This window comes from Anabrus simplex, chromosome 1 (assembly GCF_040414725.1).
Source record: "Anabrus simplex isolate iqAnaSimp1 chromosome 1, ASM4041472v1, whole genome shotgun sequence".
NCBI classification, from domain to species: domain Eukaryota; kingdom Metazoa; phylum Arthropoda; class Insecta; order Orthoptera; family Tettigoniidae; genus Anabrus; species Anabrus simplex.
Window position 1 is genome coordinate 893,084,467 of NC_090265.1, and position 15,885 is coordinate 893,100,351.

The 15,885-nt window shown below is 38.0% G+C and overlaps 1 protein-coding gene across 1 annotated transcript in view; it reads left to right on the forward strand.

The window, feature by feature from the left end:
* LOC136857712 (dihydrolipoyl dehydrogenase, mitochondrial) overlaps nt 1-9,260 on the forward strand; it is a 132,937-nt gene extending 123,677 nt beyond the window's left edge. Inside the window, exon 12 of the mRNA XM_067136584.2 lies at nt 7,847-9,260. Coding sequence (XP_066992685.1) covers nt 7,847-7,912 — 66 coding nt within the window. The 3' untranslated portion in view covers nt 7,913-9,260. The remainder of the gene's footprint in view (nt 1-7,846) is intronic.
* Nucleotides 9,261-15,885: the final 6,625 nt, after the last annotated feature.

Consider the following 15,885-nt stretch of genomic DNA (forward strand, 5'->3'; position numbering starts at 1 on the left):
GTGGCCTAAGTAGTTGCATTAAATGATTATTTTTTATTGTTTGAGCAAGCTTATTGGTATAACCTCAATGTAAAAAAAAATTCCATGCTATTTTTTCATGTTTTTTATAAGACTAGTATAATTAAATTACTTCAGATATTCACTTGTTGATTAACATCTTCATTTTGAATGATTGACACCTTCATACGGTACAAAAATCAGGCATGTAATATGTTTCGCTGTTCCATAATAACATGTTAAAAATTAGCAAAAAGACCCAGTTCACAGCCAGGATCCATGCTAAAATGTGGTAGTGTTGAAAGTGTTAATAATAGACTAGGTGAAGGTACAACATTTTATCATCAAGTCAGAGAGCTTATATGGGATGACAAAGTACCCAAAAGAACAAAATTAACATTATATAAACAGTATTTCATACCAATTGTAAGATGCGGACTAGAAACGCTGGTAACTAATAAGAGACAAGATAGCAAGATCCAAGCAGTAGAAATGAAATTTTTAAGAATTAAAACGACAAGAAGAGATTGAATTCAAAATTTTAAAATCAGAAAAGAGCTCAATATAGAATCGTTAGTACAGAAGATACAGAAAGCAAGACTGAGATGGTTCGGACATGTAAAAAGAATAGGAAAGGAACGGGTAGCCAGAAGGGAATTGGAAAGAGAAGTTAAGGGAAAGAGACGAGTTGGAAGACCGAGAGGAAGGTGGATGGATCAGATTTGGAAGGACATTAGAGAAGCTGGATTGGGTGTGGCGGAAGTAATGGAGCAGGAAAAGTGGAAGGACAGAAAGGAGTGAAGGAGGCTTGTTAACCACACGTGGGCGACTGGAGTGGGATATTGATGATGATGATATCCACATGCACTACTGCACTCATTATGTTTTTAGTAAAGGGTTGCTTTAAATAAGATTTCCGGATTCATTTATTAATGCGATTTCATGCAGCCGTCTGACAACCTTGTATAATCATGCTCACAACCTAGAGCTGACAATAATGGCAGGTTTTGTTGATACCAATATAATGGTCCGTTATTGGACATTATAAATTTTCCAGCTAACTCATTCTTGGTTGCCTGCATTTCGCCCTCGTGTGCTAAGTTAGGCTTGTCAGTTGGGACTTAGCACACCACCCAAGACGCAAGGCTAGTGCATACCGTGGAGGCCACTGCATAGGCTATTTGAAGCCACCAGCAGTGCCAGTGCACTATGAGAGCTATGTCTCATTTCCAAAAATAGATGCCTGCCTGGCCATCAAATGATGTAGATGTTGATTCCCATAGGGAACCTAAAATATTTGTCCCGAATGAGTAAATTTATAATACCAATATAATGGTCCGTTATTGGACATTATAAATTTTCCAGCTAACTCATTCTTGGTTGCCTGCGTTTCGCCCTCGTGTGCTAAGTTAGGCTCGTCAGTTGGGACTTAGCACACCACCCAAGATGCAAGGCTAGTGCATACCGTGGAGGCCACTGCATAGGCTATTTGAAGCCACCAGCAGTGCCAATGCACTATGAGAGCTATGTCTCATTTCCAAAAATAGATGCCTGCCTGGCCATCAAATGATGTAGATGTTGATTCCCATAGGGAACCTAAAATATTTGTCCCGAATGAGTAAATTTATAATACCAATATAATGGTCCGTTATTGGACATTATAAATTTTCCAGCTAACTCATTCTTGGTTGCCTGCGTTTCGCCCTCGTGTGCTAAGTTAGGCTCGTCAGTTGGGACTTAGCACACCACCCAAGATGCAAGGCTAGTGCATACCGTGGAGGCCACTGCAGGTTTTGTTGAGTCGCATCATTCTATTGCAGTGCTTTGTGCACCACCATCTTGTGTCGTACTTTGGTTGCTAGTGAAAAGAGATTTTTGTTTTCAGGAGTGGGCGACAGACTGTGTTAATCTTTTTGTTGACCTTACATCAACATGCCATGTCATGGCTGTAAGAACAGTCCAGGCACATTCTGCTGTGAGTGTGAAAGTTTTGTGTTGATAAAACAGCAGCACGAAATAAGAGTTTGTATGACATGCCTATTATGCGTACTTCACGTCAAACTGGAAGACCAAGACAGGCCGTGTGGGCACCACATAAGGCTTGTAGGACCTGTATAGAGCAGTTACAGCAGTAGGTGAATGGTGAGCAAACAGCACTACCATTCTGAATTCCAATGGTGTGGTGACAACCTACAGACCACAGTACATACTGCTACTTCTGTTCTGTGAATGTAAAAGGATTTAACAGCAGGAACAAAAGTACGATTGTGTATTCAAGCTATATTTCATCTGCAGGTTTAGCTATTTCCCATGCCCTGATTTAGCAGTTGTTCTGCTTCTGAATCTGCTGTTGAAATGCCTGGCTCTACGTCCCACTGTACTTTCTTGCTAGAAGGTGCTGAAAATCAACCCAAACTTTTGAAGCAAAGTGCATTAAATGACTTTGTTCTACTGAGATACTTGGGTCTGGACTCCGCGAAAGGAATATATTGGCAATAGAGACGAGGTACTGTTGTTACAGACATTGCAAAGAAGAATTTCCACCCTTCCTTTCTGCATAGAGAACTTTCGTTTACTGCAACAACATTCCGGAGATTATGCTGAAACTAGGAGTACCATAGTATTATCGTACCCGCTGGAGATATTTTATTGATGCCTCCAAGCGTGGTGTAAAGTACGTCCTTCTTCACAGCAAAAGCAAACTTACGGTATGTCAGTTTCTGTTGCACATTCAATTATGTGAGAAACATATGGAAATTTGGAGATGGTGCTGTGTAAAATAATGTACCAAGAACACAAGTGGCAAGTGTGTGGTGACTTTAAAGTGATAGGTACCCCCTGTGTGTGGGGGACACAGACGAAGAATACACCCACGGTATCCCCTACCTGTCGTAAGAGACGATTGAAGGGATGATTGAATTAGAACCATAAGACTACTTGTAATTAGTACCAGCACGCGGGGAACACCATGGGTCGCTTTTAATTGCATGTAGTACCACTATGTTAGGTACATAATATAGGTTTGTGATTAGTAGCAACCGTGTGTGCTTTTGGCTTTTACAATACCTGTGAATAGTACCACTATATGAGCAACGCCATTGTTCTGCCTTGCCTATGATTAGTACCCACTACATGAGGAACACCACGGGATAGTACGAGTCCGTGTAGCCCTGTGGTTAGTACACTTATGTGATGAACACCATAGGTTTGCGTTATCTGTAAATGGTGCTGCAGTGTGAGAAACATCATACGTCTGTGTTACATGTGCGCATTACATTACCTGTGAGTAGTACCATAATGTGTGGAATACCGCAAGTCTACGCTACTTTTGATTGGTACTGCAACATGTCAAAATGCCATGGTTCTACTTTCCTAGCTCTAAGTACCATTATGAGGGGCCGATATGGATTTTGGACCCCTTTAGACCACAAGCATCATCAGTTCAGTATTGTGCTTTAGAAGCAATCCCTTGTTCAGTAATACTATTGTTTAACGTTAGTTTCTGGGAATGTGGGGCATTGCGGGTCGGATCAACTGATTGTTTTAACTTCATATCCATCCATTCATTCTTTGTCCTCACATTTTGAATTCTGGTTAGTGGAGGGTTTTGGACTTTTAAATTGTCATTACATTTCGTACCATTATGGGCCGATGACGTAGATGTTAGACCCCTTTAAACATCATCATCATTGAAGTGATAGGTATTATATTAGGTCTACAAGTAGGTTACACAAAGCACCTATGCTTTCTTTGTGAGTAGGACAGTCGAGCAAGGTCACATCACATCACAAAAGGAATGGCTACGTAGACAGTGGATTGTAGGCTCGTAAAACATAAAACAAAACAAAACAAAAAAAGTGTTGTTGACAAGTCTTAATATACTGTACCTCCACTTCATATTGAACTAGGGCTTAGGAAGCAACTTTTTAAGGCTATAAATAAAGAAGGTGAATCTTTTCAGTACTTGTGTCATCAATTCCCAAGCATCAGTAATGCCTCAATCAAAGGGGGTATATTCACAGGTCCAGATATCAGAAGACTTATTTCTGATGCTAATTTTGAAGACTTTATTGACGCAGTTGTACAATTGGCATGGAAAGCATTCCGGAATGTTGTTTAAAACTTTCTCAGCATCACAAAGGGTCCTGACTACAAATTAATGGTGGAGATAACGCTTGTTTCTTTCCAAGATTTAGGCTGCAGTATGAGCTTAAAGATTCACGTGTTACATTCACATCTGGACTATGTCCCTGAGAACCTAGGAATGCTGAGTGGACAGCAAGGAGAAAGATTCCACCATGATCTAAAGAAAATGGAATACAGATATCAAGGGAAATGGAACAAGAACATTCTGGCAGATTACTGCTGGTTACTGAAGAGAGAGAGAATCCCACTATAGCTTACAAGTGAAACGCAATGCAATTTCATAAGATAAGCCAAGATAACTTAAAATTGAAATTGTAGATTGTCATTCTGGAACATATTACCAGTAGAACAGTAAGTGCAAAGCAGTGTTTACAGATGCTTTTAATTAGTCTTTTTCCTCAAACTGTTTACACAATACATTATACTTATTTTTATATTATAGTGGAACTTCAATTATCAGTTACCAAAAGCAATGCTTTTCTGGATTCATCACCACCACCACCACCACCACCATCATAATCCTTTTCCCTCATCCAGCTCCTGCCAGTTTTAGATGTTTATGGCTCCTTTCCATCTTCCTCTATCCAACCACCATCATTCCTCCTTAACTGTGTTTCTGTCCATGTTTTCTCTGATTATACTGTTCTTGATTGTTTTGAACCACCTAGTCTTGTCCTCCCTCCTTCTATCTCAGTTTCCATCATCTGCTTCAGCATCCTTCCCTCTTCCATCCTCTTAACATGTCCAAACCATCTCAGTTCATCCCTCTTCATTCTGTCTTCTGCCGTAAAGCTTTTGCACTCCAATCTCCTTCCTGATGCCCCCATTTCTTACTCTGTCTTTTCTTATCTTTTCTGTCATACTTCTTAAAAATTTAATTTCACTTGTATGGATTTTATTGTATTTTTTGTCATTGTCCAAGTCTCCACTTCATATGTCAATATTGGCCAGTAGTACATCTCATATTTCACCTCTTTACACTTCATTGATATTTCCTTCCTCCACACCAAGTTTCTCACACACTGGTAAAATGCATTTCCCTCTTGAATCCTTTTACTAATCTCCATGTCCTGCCCTGCATCAGTTCACTTCCCAAGTACTTGATGATCTCCTCAATTTCAGGGTTTTGTTCCTTTATTTGTGTATATGCCTTCCAATTTTCCTCTAGTCAGCAAATTGTTTTCTCTTTTCCTTGCTAATTTTCATTCCATAATTTTCAGTAATCTCACTCAACATGTTAAGTTGCTCTTGTACTACTTCTCTGTTTTCTCCCCACACCACAATGTCATCTGCAAACAGCATTACCTTCAGCTCCCTGTCATCATATTTTACTGTAGTCTCCTTCACAACTTCATCCATAACCATTATGAACAAGAGTGGTTAAAGCACAGTTCCCTGTCGTGTTGTTTCATTCCAAAATTATTCTGTTATCACCATGTGCGCCTGGTCATCGCTGCAATAATTTTTGTACATTGCTTCCACATATCATTTGATTTCCAAATCCTTTCTGTTGCATTATTTTCCATACCTTTGCTCTGGATTGGTGCCTAAAATTTATGAATGAATTAAAAATTTTGTTTTCTAAGGAAACTCATCAGTATTGTTATAGTTGTATAAACATCAACAGCTTCATTAGCATGGGGGTTTAGTACTTGGAATGTACTGGAAAATATGTTTAGATCTTTACTGCAAACAGATGGCATAAATCACTAATGATGATCAATATGAATGGCCGAAGCCTAGAAGATTTTGAACCAATAAAGTCAGCAAGCACTGGTATTTTCTAAGGGATATAGAGAGATTAGGAGGGGGGGGGGGAAGGCTGAAGGTGATGATATCAAACTGATTAATACTATAGAGGTAAGCAAGTGAATTTTATTTTTGATGAGTGGCTTCTGAGAAATATTGCTGGCTCCTTTCTTTTTGATTTATCTAGCCCTGCGTAAACCCATAATTAGTATGGTTTTGTGAACCATTTGCAGGTTTCATATCTCTCTGTCATCAGGTTGATATTTCTCGTGTCATCCATGCAGCACCAGGATGGGTTGCACAGGCAGTACATTTTGGAGTGCATTTATTCAGTTGAGCTAGAATCTGTTCTGTACCATTTACATAATTTAAATCTTGTTTATTATGTCATGAGATATTTACAGTGTCTCCTGCCTGGTAGCCATGATCTTTTAAGCGTCTTTATGATGTGACACCATGGTCAGCTTGTTTGAATCCATTGGTGAAGAAAATGCTCACTCTCAGAATGTTGGCCACCAGAGTAGGAAAGGTGGTGATATACAATTTCTTATCACTAGATTGCATGCCAAAAGCTGTGTTCAATTCCAAACCTCTCTGCAGAGCTCATGAGTGCATTTGACACTGTTGATAGTGATTTGTCCATTGGATTGGGAGCAAACCCCTTGAAGGTGTTTGGGAGAAGTAGGCTATTTGCTGACACTGGCTTTCACATTTTCCCTACTCTTCTTACTTCATCATCTCGCTAAATAATGCACGACATTCAGTCATAACAGTAGGCACAGAAGCACATACACTTCAGTGGTGGTCTTCACCTGTGAGTCAAGTGATCACTAACTCTTTGACTAGAGATGGTGCACACAAATGAGGATCACAGACTGCACATCATCACAGCCAGGGGGCTCAAACCCAAATTTCTGGGTATTAAAGCACATATATTTGCAGCGTCCTCAAAGAGAATTTCACTGTTTACACCCTTCATGTCTCGGAAATGAATGTTGTTAGGCCATATTTTGAGCATTTCAGTGAATAAGCCACATAGATTTAATCTTTATTTAATAGTCTAACTGCAGGGATCTGTCCATGAGTCAGTACTTCATTGGGGTTGTTTGTAATGATAAGGTCAAAGAAACATGCAGTGCGATGTATTGGTTAAAGTAACATTATTGTCATGTTACATGATTTAGTTTATGGTGTATTTACATTGAGAATGACGAAGTTCTGTAATAAGTAAACAGGGTCATCCTTAAAGTAGAAGGTTCTCTAGAGTGCCTTCAAAATATGTGCAGCTGGCAGTACAGAACAATCAGCAAACACTCTTTACCATTACAGCATATTTACTAATTATCTCTCTATCTATCTCTCTCTCTCTCTCTCTCTCTCTCTCTCCACTGCATGTTCTCTCACTAGCTCAACATTTTTTTCTTTGACCTGGACATATGACAGCCCTCTCTTCTTCCCTGAAATTTCAGAAATGTTTGAGCTATCATTACACTATCGTTCAACTACTAAAGCTATTGGTAGCATTGTAGTATTGTAACGATCATGTGGGAAGCTGTAAGAATTGCCAGTCATCACAACAATTTAAGTTTCATATGGAAAATTTTGGTGCAGTGTATTAACCCAGGATCCCTAACCAGCCATGGCATGATTACAGAGCAATCAATAGATCACTAGACTTAACCCAAATAACATTTGATAAGAGGGTCTCAGGTAGGTAGATGTACAAGATTCAGTGCTTATGGTAACAAATTTGGACCAAACTTCAATATGCAAATCCTCAAAGATTTTTGTTTTACCGAGCAGGTTATACACAATTTAGTAGTTGTTGATTTTTTTACAGTCTTGTATTTTAGTCTTTGTTAATGATTTTTATGTCACAAACAAGGGAAATAATCAGAAAGTGTACATTAATGTGTATATTATTATATACTGATTCTTATCTCTTCTGTTACAGACGTGTTCGGAAGCACTTAGAGAAGCCAGTATAGCTGCATACTTCGGGAAACCCGTGAATTTTTAGACTAGTGTTCTGTTACAAGACCTTATACCTGTCGCACTGCCTTTTGGAATTTGTTTTGGACGACTTGTAAGTTTCTGTTGTTGATGAAGCAGTGATGGTGCTGTGATATCAAAGCAAGACCTGCTTCTTTCATCTGTGCTTCATTCCCTTCTTTTGTATTTCTGTACATCTTACATCATTGTAAATATTGAGGAAGAATCTTGTGAATATGATATTGTTTTGTTTGTTATACAGAACTGTCTTCTTTTTTAACTAATATGTTGTAAAATATGTATTGAGAAAGCTGGTAGTTAAATATAGACTTTAATTATTTTTATTTTGAGATAAGATGTACATGTGAAGAGTATGTTTATGATGGCTGTTATTTCACATTTCTTGGCACTGGTGTTACTGTTGCAGTGTGCACATGTAAATATTAATTTTATATTTACGTGCTTGATCACTGTAGCAGAAATAAAAACTTTTAAGTATTACATCACTTGTGTATGGTTTGGGTGTTACAAGTGTGATGGTGGTTGTGAGATATTGTACTATAAACTCCTGACAATCCATGTTCTATCACAGTGAAAGGGTACAGGTTAGAGTAAATTCTATTTTTCAAGGTAAATCTCTGCTATTACAGTAGAACCCCCATTTTTCTATCTCAAACAGGACCAGGCCCGATACTGATTACCAAAAATCCGGAAAATTCATTCACAGTATAACATGCTCTATGTATATTTCACTGCCTGTTTTACATACTATTACAATGTTATTAACAGTATAGTAATACAATAGTAAATGTAAATACAATATATACAGAGTAAATTCAATTTTGATTACAGTACTGTAAATCATACCAAGTAATAAAGCAGTAGGAAAGGGGAGGTCTTGCATTCACGAATAGAACATCTGCACTGACAAAGACGTATTGTCTCAAAAGAGTTTCCCCCAAAAGAAAATAATTTGTTTCATATTATATTTACATTCACATACTCATGTCTATTTTTCATATATATAAACATAACAAAGTAGCCTTCTTAAAATGATAGTTTTACATCAAAAGGATTTTATTGACAACACAACAAAAATCTCCCATTCTAAAATAATTCTTTATAAATGAAAATCATTTCTCAATATTTCAGAGTATTCTTAAAGAATTTTATTATTGTAATTGAAATCATACATTTTTAAGGTCATTCATCGTAAATTTAAAATGATTATTTTTAAAAGTGAGTTTAATATAGTAAAATTATCAACGTTAATCAGTCTGGATAAACCAGATATCCAGATTAACAGGATCCGTATAAATGGGGTACTACTGTGAATTTATTGGAAACATACAAAAATAAAATCTGGTTGAAATTTCTTTCTTTCTTTCTTTCTTTCTTTCTTTCTTTCTTTCTTTCTTTCTTTTCATTTGGTAGTCAAAATGATTTTACTCCTCACTGTCACTAAACCTGTCTGCAGATTGATGCACTACTTATATGTACTTCTGTAACTCAGTTGGGTGGTTTATAGTGCCCTTCTATATTTTCCTCTGTCTCTTGTTGTTTGACCTTTCATCAGTCTTTTAACAAAGTCTTTCTTCTCAAGCCTCCAAATTCAGTCACATGCTTGTTTTGTTCTGAAAATATTATAGCCTGATTTTCTTGAGAGTGTTTTACATGAGAATTAGCCATGCATGTAGTGGAGGAGGCTGGGTGGCTGTTCTTTAACCCCTCTGGCATTTCCAGTCTGCACCGCACGGTTGCAGTGAAAACGTCTCTATGGCGTTCTTTACGAAGTGTTGATGAGAGTAGTTATTTTGTGCTTTCTTAATCTGGGAGGCCATTGGCCAGTTAATCCACAACATTGTATGCAAAGTAAGTGAGCATACGAAAATTATGTACAAAGATTACAACTTAAAATTGAGTTGGAGAGAGACAGTTTCAGAAGCTACAGGAGGAGGGAAAGAAGAGTACAGTACTGTGCCCTGGAATCACAAAAGAAAAATGCTAGAGGCTGTAAAAATGATACATCCAAACAACATGAATTGGAAAGAAGGTATATTTTGTATATATATTGTTCACAAATCACCAATATGCAGGACAGAATATGAAAAAACAGGAACTCTCCCAGTTGCAAAACAGTCACAGAATGTTCTCATCTGATCATCAGGCAAGAGCCACATTCCACATGCTCCAAAGATGTCCTTGGGACTCGTGCAAACCTGGGGAGGGGGTCCAAATACAGTACATGTAAGGCACAGAGACCAGCTTCTTAGTCTATTTTAGCTGCCTGGGGAGATTGAGGGGTATTTCAGTTGCCTTGATAAGGAATACTGTTATTGTTTTGAAATGTCAGCAAACTTAGTATAATGTATGTAGTACAATGATACGGCCCGACCTGACAAAGAACACAATAACAAATATTTTATTTGTAGTCCAGATACACTTGGGGTGGTTTTAGGCTATATTTCATTAGCATTAGCTGAATGGGTAGCTTAGGTCTCAAATATCTTTGTTAATATTGCATCTATTGACAGATTTTACATAAAAAATTATAGAAAATATAGTTCTTGTGCTATGGGTATTATACAATTTTAGCTATAAACAAATGGTTGAACATAATTCTATAAACTTGGTGTTTGAATGTAGAAAAATAAGGTCTGCAGTGGATGGTGTGTGTTATTTCATTTGTGCATGGTAGTTCAGTGGAAGATCAAAACTTAAATCTTGGATATCCAGAAAACTGCATATGTTAGAGTAGGCAAAAAATAATATTTCTTACTACTGATGGCACCCTCATGTAAATTACAGCAAAACCTCCAAAAGACTTTTTGTAGGAGAAAGATATCCAATTAAAAACTATCCAATAGGGATTTGGAACCACTTTACACTTTTTTCGACATGTGTGCATTTTATGTTTTGTATGTACAGTGAAAGGTGTATGTAATGTTTTTGAAGATCAGAGGAGAGTATTCAAGGGTGTGAAAAATGCAAGGGACCAAATATGGAAACCTTTCGTGCTGGGGCTCATAAAGGTAACAACACCTACTAATGCAGGTCACTTTCTTTCTAATACAAAATGTATAATATTGAACTGTTAGTTGATGCTTTTTGTTTCGGACCAGTGGATTATTAAATATTGTTTTCAGACTCTTCGACTATAAATTACTCTTAGGCCCGGTTTCTTCAACGAATGTTAAGTGTTAACACTGCTGTTAAGGAGACTTAACACACAATTTAGCAAAATGGTCGTCTCATCAAGAATTGTTAACTCTAACAATTGTTAAATCTTGTGTTAAATTAACCTAGCAGCACCCCTGTGTTAAACCTCTTAACAGTTGCTAAAATTTCAAAATGGAGACATGTAGAAGACGTAAGTTTGAAGCTTTACTGCTGTATGAGGACTATTTATAAACTGAAGAAGGCAAAGGACGACCCATACTAAGAAATAACGACCTTTTAGAGTTGTCAGAAGAAAGATTTCTAATTACCGAAGCCATAATGAACAAGGTACCTACTAGACGATATAGGTTAGTTTTTCCAACAGATTGCAACTTACCAATCTCTCCAGTGCAGCAGTTGCTTATAGATTTTACAAGGATGGGTCACACCCTGCGTCCAATCGATTTCAACTAGCTTAATATACTTGCTGGGGGATACTCAACAGTAACTCGTGTAGAAGGGTTTGGGTCAATACCGTACAGTTTCGTTTTCGAAATAAATGAGGACGAATGTCATGAGGCAGGATCCGCTTTGGACCACGTGGAGGGGATAGAACACTAAAATGCGAACACATTTAACTTGAACTTGTTAGGTCCGCAACCTAATAATTTCCGAAAAAATTACGAATTCCCGATTGTAGAGCACCGCATATATACCTGAAAAGTTGTACACTAGTCAAGTGTAACGGTGGCCGAGTGGTCATCGTACTTGTCTACGAACCATCATGATGAGAGTTCGAGTCCCGCGTTAGATTACTTTTTTTTTTTAAATACAAATTTAATTAATTATTTCAGGGAATGTGAAGGTAAAAATGCGAATAAAAGTAATGATCAGTTTCTTCAACGAATGTTAAGTGTTAACACTGCTGTTAAGGAGACTTAACACACAATATAACAAAATGGTCGTCTCATCAAGAATTGTTAACTCTAACAATTGTTAAATCTTGTGTTAAATTAACCTAGCAGCACCCCTGTGTTAAACCTCTTAACAGTTGCTAAAATTTCAAAATGGAGACATGTAGAAGACGTAAGTTTGAAGCTTTACTGCTGTATGAAGACTATTTATAAACTGAAGAAGGCAAAGGACGACCCATACTAAGAAATAACGACCTTTTAGAGTTGTCAGAAGAAAGATTTCTAATTACCGAAGCCATAATGAACAAGGTACCTACTAGACGATATAGGTTAGACTTTCCAACAGATTGCTACTTACCAATCTCTCCAGTGCAGCAGTTGCTTATAGATTTTACAAGGATGGGTCACACCCTGCGTCCAATCGATTTCAACTAGCTTAATGTACTTGCTGGGGGATACTCAACAGTAACTCGTGTAGAAGGGTTTGGGTCAATACCGTACAGTTTCGTTTTCGAAATAAATGAGGACGAATGTCATGAGGCAGGATCCGCTTTGGACCACGTGGAGGGGATAGAACACTAAAATGCGAACACATTTAACTTGAACTTGTTAGGTCCGCAACCTAATAATTTCCGAAAAAATTACGAATTCCCGATTGTAAAGCACCGCGTATATACTTGAAAAGTTGCACACTAGTCAAGTGTAACAGTGGCTGAGTGGTCATCATACTTGTCTACGAACCACAGCGATGAGAGTTCGAGTCCCGCAATTTAATTAATTATTTCAGGGAATGTGAAGGTAAAAGTGCGAATAAAAGTAATGATCAAATTGCAGTGGAACTTTATTTCCTACCTCGAATTAATATAGTCCGCCTCTGTGGTGTAGTGGTTAGTACCCCCGGAGGTCCGGGTTCGATTCCTGGCTCTGCCACGAAATTTGAAAAGTGGTATGAGGGCTGGAACGGGGTCCACTCAGCCTCGGGAGGTCAACTGAGTAGAGGAGGATTCGATTCCCACCTCAGCCATCCTCGAAGTGGTTTTCCGTGGGTTCCCACTTCTCCTCCAGGCAAATGCCGGGATGGTACCTAACTTAAGGCCACGGCCGCTTACTTCCCTGTCCCATCCAATCTTCTTTCCATCCCTCCACAAGGCCCCTGTTCAGCCTAGCAGGTGAGGCCACCTGGCGGGGGGGGGGGTACTGATCATTCTCCCCAATTGTATCCCCCAACCCAAAGTCTGAAGCTCCAGGACACTGCCCTTGAGGCGGTAGAAGTGGGATCCCTCGCTGAGTTTGAGGGAAAAACCGACCCTGGAGGATAAACAGATTAAGAAGATATCCAACAGTAACTGTGAGAACGTTTAGACCTACTGTATATTAATTTCAGGTAGAAAACAAAGTGTACCTGTACTGCAATTTGCGTAATATTTTTGTTCCAATTTTTAAATAACGTTCCCTGAAACGAGACTCCAACTCACGTCTACGAAGCTCGCAGACAAGTACGATGACCACTATGCCACAACTCCTAAATATATACGCTTTGCATTGGAATCGGGGTTTCATCAATTTTTCAGAAGTTATTAGGTTGCGGACCTGACATGTTTAAGTAAAATTTGTTCGTCTCTAGTGTTATATCACCTCCAGTTCGTCCGAAGCGGAGGTTTGTAATGACATCTGACCTCGAGACACTTTCCATGTAGGCCTAATTGTAGGGGCAAAGGATCTTCGTAGGTCGGCGTCCTGAACAAATAGTATTTTTTTAAAAAGAAAAAAAAAAAAGGCCTAATTGTAGGCGACTATGTTCACGAGGGCAAGAAAAGAGTGTGTAGAATTCTACAAAGAATTCTTGCTGCCATTGCAGCATTAACAAGGTACTACATTATTTTCCCCGCAATAATAGAATGCCTGAAAATCATTCAAAACATATCAATTATCACATTTTCCCGGTGATGTAGGAACCTTAGATTGGACTCCTACAAGAATAGGCTATATAGAATGTTGTGATATAACAGTCCGTTATTTCATTTTTTAAGCACACTCGCATAATTTTAAATTAAAACTATAACAACATTTGTCTTGCATTCATCATAATAACGCTGTTGTTGCCTCTTACTTGACATGTTTACTTCTTAGCGGTCTCCGCTAACCATAACCTATAATAATGTGAACCATGTGTCTGTGTGAAAAAATACTATTTCAACACGCCACTAGGAGCGCTATATGTAAGGAAACAAAAGACGCTCACTACCAAATGCGTTCAGAAATCTTACGGAAATGTGTTAATTTGTCTTTAACAATTGTTTCGTAACAAATGTTGGAAATGTGTTCGTGAAACAGGGAACTTTAAACGAACTGTTAAATTAATAACAATTGTTAGTTAACATTTGTTAAGCAAAATTTAACATAGAGTTGAAGAAACCGGGCCTTAAGGTTATACTCGCCCATGTGCAAGGGAACAATTTTTGGCTGCCATCTTGAATGCAAAAACACTTTGGCTATACCCAGCATTGGTTCGGACAAACTCAAGTCGAAAGTGTTCTAACGTTCGCACCAACTCTCTGCTCTTAAGATGCAGATGCCCATCCCTTTCCTAAAGTTTGTTAATTTTGTCTTCATTAAAAAGCAATTTTTATAACTTTTTAAGTTTTTCAGTCTTACAAAGCACAAAATAAAACACTTAGAACACTATAACATACCTGCAAAAGAACACGTTAATAACAGAGTTACACGTTTCATTCTACAAGATCATCCTCAGATTCTATGAGATCGGTTTTAAACTTTATTATTTACGTTGTATAAATTTATGGTTGTGAATGGGTGATATGAACTAGTGTGAAAAATCATATCATTTAATATATTTGAGAAAGGTTTCTTTTCTTGAATACCCTCCTCTGTGAACCATGCGACCTTGCTGCAGTGGGTAGGTTTGTGTGTTCCAGTGAAACAGATGGCCGAGCAGTAGGTGCAACTGTATCGGATAGGTATCTGTCAAGAGACCAGACTAACGAATGGTTCATGGGGGGGGGGGTTAGCAGCAATGTTGCAAACAGTGGAGGAATAGGATTGCCCACAAAACAACTACTTGAAAACCACCAGAAACCACTAGCCAATCCCCCAACCTTTCCCTCTATAAGCTTTGTTGAGTTACAAAAGGAAAATCAAGTATGTCCTTTTAGTTCAAAGGTTAAAGTATTTGAAATATATTTCAAGGTAAACTTATCTTATAGTCAGTGACCATTGATGTCTTTTCTTTATATTTTGATAGAATGCACAGAGGAAGATGATGTCTACTTTTTCACAGTCCCTAATTTTTATAATATTTTGTTTGGTAGCTTTTAAAGACAGCATTGTTACTTTTTTCTCATTCCTGCCTGAATTGATAAAAGCAAATTTATCCTTCTGGTCTCATCTGTTTTTGGCTTTAGTTTTAATAATGTTCTACTAACAAAATTCTCTCCAATTGCTCATTTGATCTTGACAATACTGTGGGTGTCAGTACAAATGTTGCCAGCTCCTGCAATGGATTGGTGTTACTTGCATTGCAGAATTTCATCAATTTACACCAGAAATTAGTGGTGTACGTGGCGACCAAAAGACATGTTTATTCAACTGATAAATTCATCTTTGCGCTGGCGTCAAAGTTACATGATTCAAGAAGAATCAATGACTCTATAACAATCTTAAATGCTTGAAGAATTGACACATTACTAAGAAAGAAAAAAAGTTGCACGGAAGCGTTCCTTGCTTCCTTACTTTCAAGAGTACGCCCTGCATCTCAGTTCTGCCTAAAGTTCAGAACTTCCCTGGATCGCCATTTGATGGCATCACCACTGTAAACATCAAGAACTTAAAATTTAACTATTGCATTATTATACTCTTTATTATTATTGCACAAAAATTCAATTGAAAAACCACCAAATTATCCACTGAC